Here is a 15,559-nt window from a genome sequence, read left to right as displayed (position 1 = left end):
TGAAAATGAATGAATGAAAGAAAACCATCTGATATAATTTCCAAAACTCGGCCTACTTATGTGTGGCAGGATTCACAGCCTTTTCAGCTTGGCAATGAAACACTCGGAATTGCCAAGGATTGTACACACCTTGGAATTCTCCGCTCTACCGAGAAGGGTCATAATACTCATATATGCAACTCATCAGGGATCGTATCCAATTAGCAAGAAGAACGACCTATGCTCTGATAGGTGTCAGCCTACATGTCAACAGTGGCGTTAAGTTACCCACTGATTTTGTAGTTACTGGCGGCTGGATGTTGTATTGTCCATGTGTCATCAAGTGACTTTTTTGTCGTGGTAGATAGAACTTTGATGTCTTCACCTTTTGGTGTTTTTTATTTACAGCCCAGCCTTACAGTACTACTTTAGTACTTTCACTTTTTCAGTATGCTTCATCCACAATGTTTTCACTAGCTGAGTGCACATATCGAGATTGAAGCTATTATTTATAGCGGTATACGGATACGAAACGTGTATTGTGAAAGTGCATATATAGCACTTTCTGACAAGTTACAACAAGTCACACATACAACTGGTCCGCTGGGTTTTCAGCAGGTAATGGTTGTGAGACCAGTGCCAAATTTGAGCCCTGATCAGAGCTCAGTCTTCAAATGATAGTCATATAACGTCCAATAGATAAATGACTGACTATCATTGAAGACAGCGTATCCTACATGTACAGTATCAACATCAAAAAAGAAAGCCTGTAGCCCAAAGCCTTAAATCATAACCCTTCTTACACCTTGCTAAGATTTATTTCTTTATATTTGTTTATAGACATCACACCAATTGCAATGGAGATGACTTCCAAGTTACAAACTTTTTGCTGTCATTACTGCAAACGCTGGTGGCACTGTTTTGATCAGTACAGAAAACACAAAAGAAGGCACCAGACAAGGCGTATGCATCGGGGGGTATTTCCTGTGCAGATAAAACAAACCGCTGGTCATAAACAAATTCAGTGTACTCAGAGTGTGAAAGGTTTTGTTGTGAAGACACATTTGACAAAACACATACATGTTTACTCCGGAGAGAAACCATTTCATTGTACAGAGTGTGGCAATTGTTTTGCATTTAAGTCACGATTGACACAACACAAACTCATTCACACTGGTGATAAACCATTCCAGTGCATGGAATGTGGCAAGTGTTTTAGATTGAAGTCTCAGTTGACACAACACACAATAGTTCACACTGGTGATAAACAATTTCAATGCATGGAGTGTGGCAAGTGTTTTACAAGGAAAAGAGTTTTGAAACAACACAAACTCATTCACACTGGTGATAAACCATTTCAGTGCATGCAATGTGGCAAGTGTTTTAGATTGAAGTGTCATTTGACACGACATACAAAACTTCACACTGGTGATAAACCATTTCAATGCATGGAGTCGACAAGTGTTTTACAGGGAAATCAGATTTGACACGACATAAACTCATTCACACTGGGGATAGACCATTCCGGTGCATGGAATGTGGCAAGTGTTTTAGATTGAAGACAAATTTGAAACGACACGCAATTGTTCACACTGGTGATAAACCATTTCAATGCATGGAGTGTGGCAAGTGGTTTACATTGCAATCAAATCTGACACAACACAAACTCATTCACACTGGGGATACACCATTCCAGTGCATGGAATGTGGCAAGTGTTTTAGATTGAAGTGTCATTTGACACGACATACTAAACTTCACACTGGTGATAAACCATTTCAATGCATGGAGTGCGACAAGTGTTTTACAAGGAAATCGGATTTGACACAACACAAACTCATTCACACTGGTGATAGGCCATTCCGGTGCATGGAATGTGACAAGTGTTTTAGATTGAAGACAAATTTGACACGACACGTAATTGTTCACACTGGTGATAAACCATTTCAATGCACAGAGTGTGGTACATATTTTGCAAGGAAAGGAGATTTGACACAACACAAGTTACGCATCCACTCCGGTGATAAACCCATTCCAGTGCATGGAATGTGGCAAATGTTATAGATTGAAGACAAAATTGAAACAGCACACAATAGTTCATGCTGGGGATAAACCATTTCACTGTACAGAGTGTGGTACATGTTTTGCAAGGAAAGGAGATTTGACTCAACACAAACGCATTCATACTGGTTATAAACCATTTCAATGCACAGAGTGTGGCAAGTATTTTGGAAGGAAAGGAGATTTGACAAAACACAAACTCATTCACACTGGTTAGAAACCATTTCATTGTACAGATTGTGACAAGTCTTTTGTATATAAATAAAATTTGACACAACACAAATGTGTTTACGCTGGTGAAAAACCATTTGGCAAGTGAAAATAGAGACCGAAGAGAGAATTGACATGTACAGCACACAATAGTTAACACTGGAGATAATATATTTCAATGCACAGAGTGTGGCAAGTGTTTTGCAAGGAAATCAGATTTGACAAAACAAACATATTCACACATTGAAGACTGAGTTCCACAGTCTGGGTGAGCGCGTATCTAAAATACAGGTTTACATTTACTGTCTAACATTATCTTGCTGATGCATGTCTTTCAGTTATATAGGGGCCATATGTAGAGTAATCTAGTTTTTTTTACAGAACAAAACACTATGAAGAAGAAGCATGTCCTACTCATTACATATTGCCATAACACATGCAACTTGCAATTCTCCGCATCACCAGTTCAGCAATCGCTACACTACCCATGTAATTTGTCAACTTTTTCAACTCCACGCATAAGTTTACTCTCAATGTTTTGATGTCAAACCATGGTCGTGATTAAAACCGTTATCACCTTCTGATCGTCAGAGAATTTACACGTCTTGTCAGAGTTAAACATGTTGTTGTAGTAATAGAGTTTGAGGCTAGTTTAACACATGGTAGTCTCGTTTCCATCTATTCAGCCACAAGCTTGATGACGCTCCTTTTTGTGAAACTGGTGGTGAATGAGATGAATGACACGCCGGAAGAAACTTGAATTTTAGTTGTCAGTCATGTATTGCCGTAATGTTTTAAATATTTTCTGCAAGCAGCATGACAAATTTTGCCGTAACTTTCCCCAGATCATCCCTATCATCCCCAGATCATGTACTTTACGACTGTCGGTGTATCACTACTTTATTTCTGTGGGCGCTCAAGAACAATACGCAGATCATCTTTGTCCAAGCCTTAGTGTTTAATAAGACAAGTTCTCAGTATTAGTTCTTCTGCCTATGGAAATCATGCCATTTTTAGACTTGTTAACACCTACATGGTTTTAACTGTCAACTCCGACTTCCAACTCACTTTTGAACACAGTGCTAGCTCACTCCTGGCTCGCTACAGACAGACCGACTACCCAGGGATCTGAGAGTGAACCAACATCCCTGGTCCAACTGCACTCCCTGGACCAAATAAAGCACATTAGAAATGTACTTTATCTGTACTTTATGGGTACTTTAGCCATACTTTATAGGTAATAAGAACATATAAAGTGTGCTTTAAATGTGCTTATTTTTCATATCCTGGAAAAACATTGTACTTTAAAGGTACTTTAAATGTGCTTTATATGACTTTAATTATGCTTTATGAATATTTTGATAAATATGTGTAATTTTTTATGCTTTAACTATACTTTATTTGGACTTAGTTTTTTTCCCAGTGTCAGTGAGTATACTTTAATTGTACTTATTTTGGACAAATTTTGAACATCAGTGTGTACTTTAAATATACTTTATCAGTACTTTATGTATACTTTACCTAGACTGATTTTCCTGGTGGTATTGTCAGCAGTGTAAGAGTACTTAAAATGTGCTTTTCAGTGTACTTTAAATGTACTTTAATGTGGTCATGTGATGTTTACATGTACGAGTCACATGACTACATTCTTCTAGATTTGAAAAATACGGCTTTTGTCTAACACACGCGTCACGTCACGTCACGTCACGTCACGTCACGTTGAAATGTTATCAAAAGTTCATAATAAATTGAAATGTTATCAAAAGTTCATAATAAATTATTAACTCCACAATTACCCTTATCTCCCTACGTGATAAATAGTCTGTGAAATAGTCCATGGAATTCCAGCTTTTCATCAATGCCGCAAAGCACAGCAAAGCTTCAATGAATAAAATAATCGGAAATGTTTCATGTATGGAAAGAGGAAAATGATTTTGAAACTAACAAATGTTTTGGTAAAAGTAACAGACATTTTGGAAGTTCACATTTACTTCGTTCTCCATGTTTTATGTGAACCGATTTTCATTGTGAAGATCGTCAGCGTGCCCCCTCGCTGGCTGCCAAATTAAGAGTAAATCAGGATGTGGTTGTGATTGTGTTTCAAAGTTTTGATATATTTTTTTCCATTTCAAATTATGAGTACAAGATGCGATTTTGTGCTAAACTCTCTCAAAGTTCGGGTGTTTTCATGTCATAAATTTTGTACAAGTTTTCTTTTTAAAAATGCATTCAAAAATAGCGGGTGCTCTGTATTTTTGCATGGACCATAAAATGGCATTTTTCAAAACATTTGCTCCAGACATGTTGACTGCATGTACATGTTTGAACATGTTTGCTCAATGCTCACCCTCGGTACATGTACGCCTTTTATCTTGTGCCGCTTCCATGAGTACCTGTGTGTCGTCACGTTACACAAAGACTTTTGATACATGCATGTTTACAGTCAGCGCGTCTCAAGTATGGTACAGCCACCACTTCAGCGTACACATCAGCTTGTTTATAAATTTCTGATTGACTGAAACAAATCCCTCGTGTTGTCGTGGTAAAGTAATTGTTTTTATTATAGCGAACATTTGCAGTAAAGCTAGCTTTGAGATGGTGTATTTTATCATGATCGCCGATTTATTTAACCATGCGACACATGTGCATAATACAAGCGTGGCGCCTTGAGTGTTTGTTTAGAAAGCAAAGTACATGTTGATTTTTGTGATGAATATTTTTTTGTGTATTTCAAAAATTTTCAAAGTTGACATTACATGCTTTAGAAAATGTTCCATTTCACAACTGGGTATCTTGCTTGCCTTCACTGGTTGACAAGAATCCCTTTTGCTCATTCATTGTTGCTAGTGTAGACTGTGTAGTAGATTTAATGACCTAAATTCAAAAATATTGTTTCCCCTTTCAAAACCAAACCATTTTTGGGGTGGCGCATGCATGTTTAGGCATTCTTCTGGTAAATTTTTTTCCATGCATGGCTCTCATGTTTAAGCAGTATATGTTTGAGTACTTCATGTTTTCCTCGGACTGATCACCCAAGGAACACGTGTTTACCCTCTCAGGTTCCATGGACTCTTCCACGGACTATTTATCACGTAGGGCGATAAGGGTAATTGTGGAGTTAATAATTTATTATGAACTTTTGATAACATTTCAACGTGACGCGACGTGACGCGACGTGACGTGACGTGACGTGACGTGACGCGTGTGTTAGACAAAAGCCAAAAATACCAACGGCCATCTTGTGGCAGTTGTGCTAAGGTTGTATATTGCAATGGATGTATAAAACTATTCATATTTATATAAAATGAAGGATCGACTTAATGGACTTACAAATACAGGCTTGATTACAGGAGATAGTTACTGGTAATGTATGCTTGTGAACACAATTGTGTTACCAACACTTTGAGAATTAGCTCCATGAATGTGGTAAGCTTATAAAGCTTATAATTATAACCTTACTGGTGCATGATGTATACTGAATATACTTGTTTTGGTATAAAGTATAATTAAAGCACAGTACTTTAAATATGCTTGTTTGGTATAAAGTACAATTAAAGTACAGTACTTTAAATGTGCTTTTTTTAGTATGCTTTAAATGTACTTTTCTAGTCATTGTGCTTTATTTGTACTTTAAAGGTACTTTATCATCGTTCCAAATGTCGCACATTGGAGTGTTGTTTAGAAAGCATATTTAAAGTACAGTGCTTTAAATATACTTGTTTTGGTATGAAGTATCAATTAAAGCACAGTACTTTAAATATGCTTGTTTGGTATAAAGTACAATTAAAGTACAGTACTTTAAATGTGCTTTTTTCAGTATGCTTTAAATGTACTTTTCTGGTCATTGTGCTTTATTTGTACTTTAAAGGTACTTTATCGTCGTTCCAAATGTCGCACATTGGAGTGTTGTTTAGAAAGCATATTTAAAGTACAGTGCTTTAAATATACTTGTTTTGGTCCAGGGCTCTCACTGTCCGTGCATCCTACTTTTAAATGGCATGTTTCTTAGGAGAGGGCAGTATACTGAAAGAACATGTGGGCTATACTGGAATTATCCAGAGTCTAAATAATTGTCGACACATCAATTTCCTTCTAATCTGAACTGTATCTGAACTGTCAATCCAGGTACTTCTTATTATATATGGAGGTTTATTACAATACCTTGCTAAGATAGTATTTATTTCTTGATATTTGTTTATAGATAAGATATCACATCATTTGAAATGAAGACGACTTCCAAGTTACAAACTTTCTGCTGTTATTACTGCAAACGATGGTGGCACTGTTTTGATCAGTACAGAAAACACAAAAGAAGACACAAGACAAGGCACATGCATCGGGGGATATTTCCTGTGCAGATAAAACAAACCGCTGGTCATAAACGAATTCAGTGCACTCAGAGTGGGAAAGGAATTGTCGTGAAGACACATTTGGCAAAACAAATACACGTTTACTCCGGAGAGAGACCATTTCATTGTACAGAGTGTGACAGGTGTTTTGCATTTAAATCACAATTGACACAACACAAACGCATTCACACTGGTGATAAACCATTCCAGTGCATGGAATGTGGCAAGTGTTTTAGATTGAAGGATCAGTTGGCACAACACACGATAGTTCACACTGGTGATAAACAATTTCAATGCATGGAGTGTAGCAAGTGTTTTACAAGGAAAAGAGTTTTGAAACAACACAAACTCATTCACACTGGTGATAAACCATTTCAGTGCATGCAATGTGGCAAGTGTTTTAGATTGAAGTGTCATTTGACACGACACACAGTAGTTCACACTGGTGATAAATCATTTCAATGCACAGAGTGTGACAAGTGTTTTGCTTTGAAATCAAATCTCACACAACACAAACGCATTCACACTGGTGATAAACCATTTCAGTGCATGGATTGTGGCAAGTGTTTTAGAGAGAAGTCTCATTTCACACGACATACAATACTTCACACTGGTGAATGTGATAAATGCATGGAGTGTGGCAAGTGTTTTACAAGGAAATCACATTTGACACAACACAAACTCATTCACACCGGTGATAAACCATTCCAGTGCATGGAATGTAGCAAGTGTTTTGCAAGGAAAGGAGATTTGACACAACACAAACTCATTCACACTGGTGAAAAACCATTTCAATGCACAGAGTGTGGCAAGTATTTTGCAAGGAAATCAGAGTTGACACAACACAAACACATTCACACTGGTGAAAAACCATTTCATTGTATAAATTGTGGCAAGTCTTTTGTATTTAAATCAAATTTGACACAACACAAATGTAAACATCTCAAAAAAAAGTAACTAACCCCCCTTAAATAATGGCCATTATTCAAAAAGGGGCTATTGTATTTCAAATCTGTAAAATGCGTTGGAAGCAGAATTTATTTCTGCGCATTTTAACACTTCATTTGATACGATAGCCCAGAAAACAATAAAACACTGATGGTCAATTTAATGTAGTCAGGTCCAGATTTGGAAGTTGCACTTTACATACAAATTTTTACAATACAAAAACACTCAGATATCATTACACAGATTTCCTTCCATTACACTGCATGAATACAAAATCAATAAAATTTACTGCAACTTTCAAATCTTGGGTTACATTGATTTAAATGTACGCTGTGACGTCAATATTTAGTCAATTGCTATAATTTTTCAGATTTGTAATACAATTACCCATTTTTGAATAATGGTCATTTATTTAAGGGATCTGGAATGAGCGTTTTGAGCATTTCGATAGTATTTTTGTGGGACATGAGAGCACATCAGACATATCGAATTGCATTCTGAATCTGATATGTCTTTCTGATATCAAATAATTTTCATTTTTGAAATTCACAATATAATACAAATTTTATGACAAATTATTAAAATTTGATATTTTCCACATTTTTGATATACATTGTATAACAGTCCTCAAGTAAAATTTAATACATTAAATACTATCCAAACGTTCATACCCCATCCCTTAAGGGAGGTTAGTTATTTTTTTGAGATGTTTATGTACGTTGGTAAAAAAAACATTTGACAAGTGAAAATACAGACCGAAGAGAGTACCTGTCACGGCCCTGCAAGGTTCTAACGCTTCTAAGTGTTCATAGTTCTGGTCGCTGGGGTTCAAATCCCAGCAGAGGCATGGAATCCTACGTAATATGTATCATGCTTGCTTCCATCTAGCGATCAATAACCTGAATAACGATTGTGTAATTCAATTCAATGCACAAGCTCATACACATGTGGTTCTTTGATCAATCGCACAATAACCTGTGATCAATAATGAACGTTGGTCAAAAGACGAGCTTACTGAAGTGAAAAATTATGTACATGCAGATTCATCATTTATGCATATTGCCTTGAAAATCATAAAAAGCGATTGCTTGATCAACCCAAATGATTTTATTAGCGTTATTTTTTCTTCCCTCTTTTTCTTTTCTTCTTTCCCCTTTCTCTTCTTCCCTCTTTTTCCCCTTTTTTCTCTTCTCCTTCCCCTTTTTTCTTCCCTCTTTTTCTCTCCTTCCCCCCTTTTCCCCTTCCCAATTTTTTTTCTCTTCTTCCCAGTTTTTTTGTGTCCGGGGCAGCTTGCCCCCAGCTTAAAACTTACCATATTGACCAGGTAAATCTAACTGAAGGAATTAAAATGATAAACAGATTTTTTTCTCAAAATCACTTCCCATGGACTTGGGTGGGTTTTGAATTCATTGCACCAAAATTACTTCATTCATCATTTTCAGATTAGATGTCCTGTTGACCTAAGAACTTGCAATTCCCCGCATCACCAATTCAGCAATCGCTACACTAACTTCTACCCATGTAATTTGTGAAGTTTTTTCAGCTCCACATACATACATACAAGTCAATGTTTTGATATCAAACCAAGATGGCGTCATTGCGATTAAAACTGATCACCCTTACCATACAAAACTGCATAATATGCAGAGACATCTTTATGCAGTCAAAGACAAACGACTACTTAATGCAGTTATGTCTTTGAATGAATATAAAAAGCAGTCGGAGACATTTCAAATAGGCAGTTGCTGTTAAATTATGCAGTCATATGTAGTCGAGCATAGGAAAACAAGTTGTCAAAGACAATTTCAAAGTACCGGGTATATGCAGTTCTATGGAAGGCAAAATATGCAGTATTTTAGTGTACTTGCCCTGCACTAGAAGTTATGTCGTTCCACTGAAATGCACATTGATCATCATAAAGACCTGGAGTTTTACATCATGTTATAATCACTCATCATTTAGTGTCTTTGAAAAGAGTTCCTCCTGCTTAAAATGTTAAATGCAGGGCAACACTTTCAAATATAGTGAATACTAGGGTGCATCAGAGCAGAGGTGACATCCCGCTATCTCTAAGGTCCGCTATCTCTAAGGTTCGCTATCTCTAAGGTTCGCTATCACTAACGTGTAAAGTCTATGGAGATCAGAATCCCGCTATCTCTAATAGAGAAAAAGGTTCGCTATACCTAAAAAGAGGTCCGCTACTTCTAAGGTTCGATATCACTAATTTAGAATAAGGTTCGCTAGTTCTATTAAAGGTTTGATATCACTAATTTTAAATAAGGTTCGCTATCACTAATTTAAATTAAGGTTCGCTATCACTAATTTTGAATAAGGTCCGCTATCACTAATTTATTGAAGGTTCGCTATCTCTAAGGTTCGTTATCACTAATTCCAATAAAGGTCCGCTATACCTAAGGTTCGCTATCACTAATTTTGTTTCAGGTTCGCTATCCCTAATTAATTAAGGTTCGCTATCTCTAAGGTTCGTTATCACTAATTTCGATTTAAGGTTCGCTATACCTAAGGTTCGTTATCACTATAAATCTTAAATAAGGTCCACTATCTCTAATTTTAAATAAGGTCCGCTATCTCTAATTTCAAATAAGGTCCGCTATCTCTAATTTTAAATAAGGACCGCTATAGCGAACCTTATTTAAAATTAGAGATAGCGAACCTTATTTAAAATTTGAGATAGCGAACCTTATTTAAAATTAGAGATAGCAAACCTTATTTGAAATTAGTGATAGCGAACCTTAGAGATAGCGAACCTTAGAGATAGCGAACCTTAGAGATAGCGGACCTTATTTAAAATTAGAGATAGCGAACCTTAGGGATACCGGGATTGTTAAAATTAGAGATAGCGGACCTTATTTTAAATTAGTGATAGCGAACCTTAGAGATAGCTTGAACCTTCAATAAATTAGTGATAGCGGACCTTATTTAAAATTAGAGATAGCGAACCTTATTTAAAATTAGTGATATCGAACCTTAGAAATACCGAACCTTTTTCAAAATTAGTGATATCGAACCTTAGGTATAGCGGACCTTTTTCGTAATTAGTGATAACGAACCTTAGAGATAGCGAACCTTTGAGATAGCGAACCTTAGAGATAGCGAACCGTAACCGCATCAGATGCCCCTCATGTCAATGGATTCATCTGTCCCTAGTCTTAAAATGTTCCTATTGTCACAAAACTAACATGTGCCAAGTTTGAATTAATTCGGAGGTCGTCCTGATGGGCCACCGAGAGCCTAAAGTTACAATGTGTGTTCCTATGTAGTAAAGTTTGTTGACCCCTGTACAATTCCAATTAGAAGCCGATCGAACAATTGATAGCTGCCATATCAAAACCGTTTGGATTTAGAATATGTATTAGAACATGTATTTCAACTTTTTCGGTGTTGATGGAAATCATAAGTAGTCAACTGAATATTTAGAGTTATAGTTGACTGCATAATTTAAGTCTTCAAATATGCAGTCGACCTTTTTACTTTTTAGGGCGTAATATATAGAAACAGTGCCCTAATATCTGTGCCAAAAATCACTTGTCCCTCCCTTTTTGACTTCCAAAAATCGCTTGATCCCCCCCTCTTTCGACCTCCCAAAAATATTTGCCCCCTCCTTTTGGTCTGCCAAAAAATCTCTGCCCCCCCTAAAATTCACCACCCTTTAATTTAGCAATCTTTGAGCATTATTGTTGGGTTCTGTCTGTGCTTATTCCCAGATGTAACAATAAATAATGGGAATCCTAATTATCCTACATCTACAGTAGGAATACCCGCGGATGCACTGAGTGCGGGGACCGGGGTACAGTATCAACATCAAAAAAGAAGTCCAGTATATACCAGGGTTTAATGTTCATCCCCCCAGCTCTACCAAACCAACTTTTTTTGCATCCTTTTATATGGTCCTATAACATATTCAAGATGTTATGAACAAAATATAATTACCCGCACTCGCCATATATTCAAGGTCAAAGGTCAACACTGGTCAAATTTCAAAGTTGCTCAAATCTTATTAAAGGGCAGGTCTATAGCAAAAACAACATCATATCATTGGCAAGATATAAATATTATGAGGACAATGAAAATGACTCCTTTTTGAGAAAATAAGGCGTTTAAAATTGATATTCCGCAAAAAACCAACTTAAGCGGTGAGTTCATAAAACGAGACAGATTTGGCCTATAAACCGGTGACGTCATGAAATGAGATGTGCCCGCTGTGAGAAAAGGGACTATAAACGCTCTCAATGGACAGAACGTATACTGTTGCTGTTCACAGAAAAAAATTCCAAATTAAATATTACAAATTTCATGGTTTTTAAACATATGGATAAAATCAGCCGCTTCTTTTTTATATACAGTAAGCCAAAAAATTAAGGTACCAGTTATGTTCACCCCTGTATATCATAAATAAAGACAAATATGTCCAAATTAAAACTAGCAGCCAAGACCTGTACTCTTTAGCTCTGATTTAAGACCTTACTTGTTGCACTTTTGTGTTCTAATCAATGAAAGCACAACGCTGGTTTTAACGTGCTAATCAATGGAAGCGCTGCGCTAGTTCTCTTGTTCACGAACGCTTTGTTTACAAATCAATAGGGCATTTAACGCAGCAAACTGCAACTTTTACATTGGTATCTTCCTTGGGTTTTGGGGTCGCCGTGTCTTTATTTCTTGAACAATTTCAACGAATGAGGGCTTATCTGTCTTTGTTTTTTGGATATACAACAGGTGAACATAACATGGTACCTGAATTTTTTTGCTTACTGTATTAGACAATTGTGATATTATACAATTCATATGTATATCAATATCATGAGAAATATTAGGCCTAAAAAATAAATACATAATTTAAGCTTAGAATTTCATCTGAGACTAGCATACGCGTGTTAGTCCACAAACTCATGTATCTGATTTCCCTGTATATTGCAATGCTATAGTTTCAGTTGGATGAAGCAAACGCATAGTAACAATTACTGTGTGGGCATGTTCCCGAAAGAGAACAATAGCGTGCATATTGTTATGCAGCATTGTTATGGTAAGTGATAGTACAACTCATTTTTGCTAATGTCAAACTTGTCAAAGTGATTGTGATTGTATGATGAGAGTGGCCGCTTCATTTACCTACGTCATCAGTCAAACGGGGGAGAACATGCCCTAGCAGAAATTCTATACAGCAAGAAGTGTATCAAAAGTGTATCAAAGTGTATTAAAACTGCATCAAACAGCAATTTAATACAGTTTTGATATACAAAGGGTGTATTGAAAATGTATCAACTGAAAATATAAGGTATCAAAACTGTATCAAATACCACCTAACTGTATCAAAAATGTATCAAAAGTGTATCAAATTTGAACTTAGTTAATTTTGGCCATGCTTGTGGTGTATCAAAAGTGTATCAAATTGAACTTTGCAGTTTTTCAGTGTATGTAAAGTGTATCAAAGTGAACTTTTTGGTGCTAGATGTATATCAAAAGTGTATCAAATTGGACTTAGTCAAATTCTGGCTGCATACAGTGTATCAAAAGTGTATTAAATTGGACTTTGCCTGTTTTTTAGTGTATGTAAAGTGTATCAAATTGAACTTAGTTAATTTTTGGTGTCTAGAGGTATATCAAAAGTGTATCAAATTGGACTTAGTCAAATTCTGGCTGCATACAGTGTATCAAAAGTGTATTAAATTGGACTTTGCCTGTTTTTTAGTGTATCAAAAGCGTATTAAATTGGACTTAGTTTATTTTGGGTGGCTAGAGGTATATCAAAAGTGTATCAAATTGGGCTTTCATAAACTGACCTTTTGTAGTGTATCAAAACTGTATCAATAACTGATCACATGTCTAGATAATGACTCATCATTTTCAAATTTGCCCATGTGGCATGTATGCAGTTAACACCAGGATTTGCATTTGGAAATGTACTGTATTTTAGAGCAAATTATGGTGTTTTATTTATCATGATGACGATACAAACATGCTTGTAGACTGCACATTAGGTTACAATGTAGTTGTAATCAGGGACTGTGATTAAAGAGGAAATATCTGACTTTGTTCTGATAAGGTAAGCTTACTATATATTATATATAGGGCCTCAATGTATATGTATTAAGCATGAATATAGCACATGCCTGTATAGTAGATGTTATTGGTAGCCTTTTTGTCTCTTTATTGAGGGTAACAACTTCAGTGACAAGCACTGCATTCCAAGCAGGCCTTCTGATATATGTATGTTCCATTTTGGTTGGGTTTTGCTTCTTTTTTGCAAGTCTTTCTCACACATTTATCCTATTATTGTAATTTTGAGCGTTGATAGGGAAAGTGCATTGAGCTGCTCCGTGATGGGGAAAGTGCTAGAGGTCAGCATTAGCAGTAGAGGGCAGTGTTGAATTTGAGCTTGATTAGACTAATTTCAAAATTTGACCTTTGACCCCTTCACTTTGGGGTCATTAATGTTTGCAAATATGTTTAGATCATGTACGGATAATTCTTGTTGAATTTGAGCTTGATTGGACCAATTTTGAAATTTGAAAAACTATCAAAAGTGTATAAAAAACTGTATCAAAAGTGTATCAAAACTGTATCAAAAGTGTATCAAAAACTGTATCAAAAGTGTATCAAAAAACTATCAAAAGTGTATCAAAAAACTATCAAAAGTGTATAAAAAACTGTATCAAAAGTGTATCAAAAAACTATATCAAAGGTGTATCAAATGGCATGTATCAAAAATAGGGCGGTCCAGCTGGCCAGCATTAGAATTGGAACGCTGATTTGATACAGTGACATATTTGATACACTTTTGATATAATTATGTATAAAATGTGTATAAAATGAAAGGATAAGAATTTCAATGCTAATTTGATACAGTTTAAAATTGGCATGCTGATTTCATACAGTGACATATTTGATACACTTTTGATATAATTATGTATGAAATGTGTATGAAATGAAAGGATCAAAATTTCAACGCTAATTTGATACAGTTTAAATTGGAACGCTGATTTGATACAGTAACATATTCGATACACTTTTGATATAAATTATGTATGAAATGTGTATGAAATGAAAGGATAAAAATGTCAACGCTAATTTGATACAGTTTAAATTGGAACCCTGATTTGATACAGTTACATATTTCATACACTTTTGATATAATTATGTATGAAATGTGTATGAAATGAAAGGATAAAAATTTCAACGCTAATTTGATACAGTTTAAATTGGAACCCTCATTTGATACAGTAACATATTCGATACACTTTTGATATAAATTATGTATGAAATGTGTATGAAATGAAAGGATAAAAATTTGAACGCTAATTTGATACAGTTTAAATTGGAACCCTGATTTGATACAGTAACATATTCGATACACTTTTGATATAAATTATGTATGAAATGTGTATGAAATGAAAGGATAAAAATTTGAGCATAAATTTGATACAGTTTAAATTGGAACCCTCATTTGATACAGTAACATATTCGATACACTTTTGATATAAATGATGTATGAAATGTGTATGAAATGAAAGGATAAAAATTTGAACGCTAATTTGATACAGTTTAAATTGGAACCCTGATTTGATACAGTAACATATTCAATACACTTTTGATATAAATTATGAATGAAATGTGTATGAAATGAAAGGATAAAATTTCAATGCTAATTTGATACAGTTTAAATTGGAACCCTCATTTGATACAGTAACATATTTGATACACTTTTGATATAAATTATGTATGAAATGTGTATGAAATGAAAGGATAAAAATTTGAACGCTAATTTGATACAGTTTAAATTGGAACCCTGATTTGATACAGTTACTTATTTGATACACTTTTGATATAATTATGTATCAAATATGTATGAAATGAAAGGATACATTTCATTTGATACTTTTTTGATACATTATCTTGGCATTTGATACACTTTTGATATGTATAAAATGTGTATGCAATGTTAATTTGATACAGTTTTGATACATAAAAGTGTATGAAATGAGGGTTCCAATTCAAA

At 35.3% G+C, this 15,559-nt stretch overlaps 1 protein-coding gene across 1 annotated transcript in view; it reads left to right on the top strand.

The window, feature by feature from the left end:
- LOC140137253 (uncharacterized) overlaps positions 1 to 15,559 on the top strand; it is a 32,995-nt gene that overhangs the window by 6,507 nt on the left and 10,929 nt on the right. The window contains exons 3-4 of the mRNA XM_072158899.1: positions 820 to 2,039; positions 6,455 to 7,536. Coding sequence (XP_072015000.1) covers positions 1,424 to 2,039; positions 6,455 to 7,536 — 1,698 coding nt within the window. The 5' untranslated portion in view covers positions 820 to 1,423. The remainder of the gene's footprint in view (positions 1 to 819; positions 2,040 to 6,454; positions 7,537 to 15,559) is intronic.

The sequence above is a fragment of the Amphiura filiformis genome, chromosome 17 (genome assembly GCF_039555335.1).
Source record: "Amphiura filiformis chromosome 17, Afil_fr2py, whole genome shotgun sequence".
NCBI classification, from domain to species: Eukaryota; Metazoa; Echinodermata; class Ophiuroidea; order Amphilepidida; family Amphiuridae; genus Amphiura; species Amphiura filiformis.
Note: the sequence above shows the minus strand (reverse complement) of the source record. Positions and strands in the feature narration are given on the sequence as shown.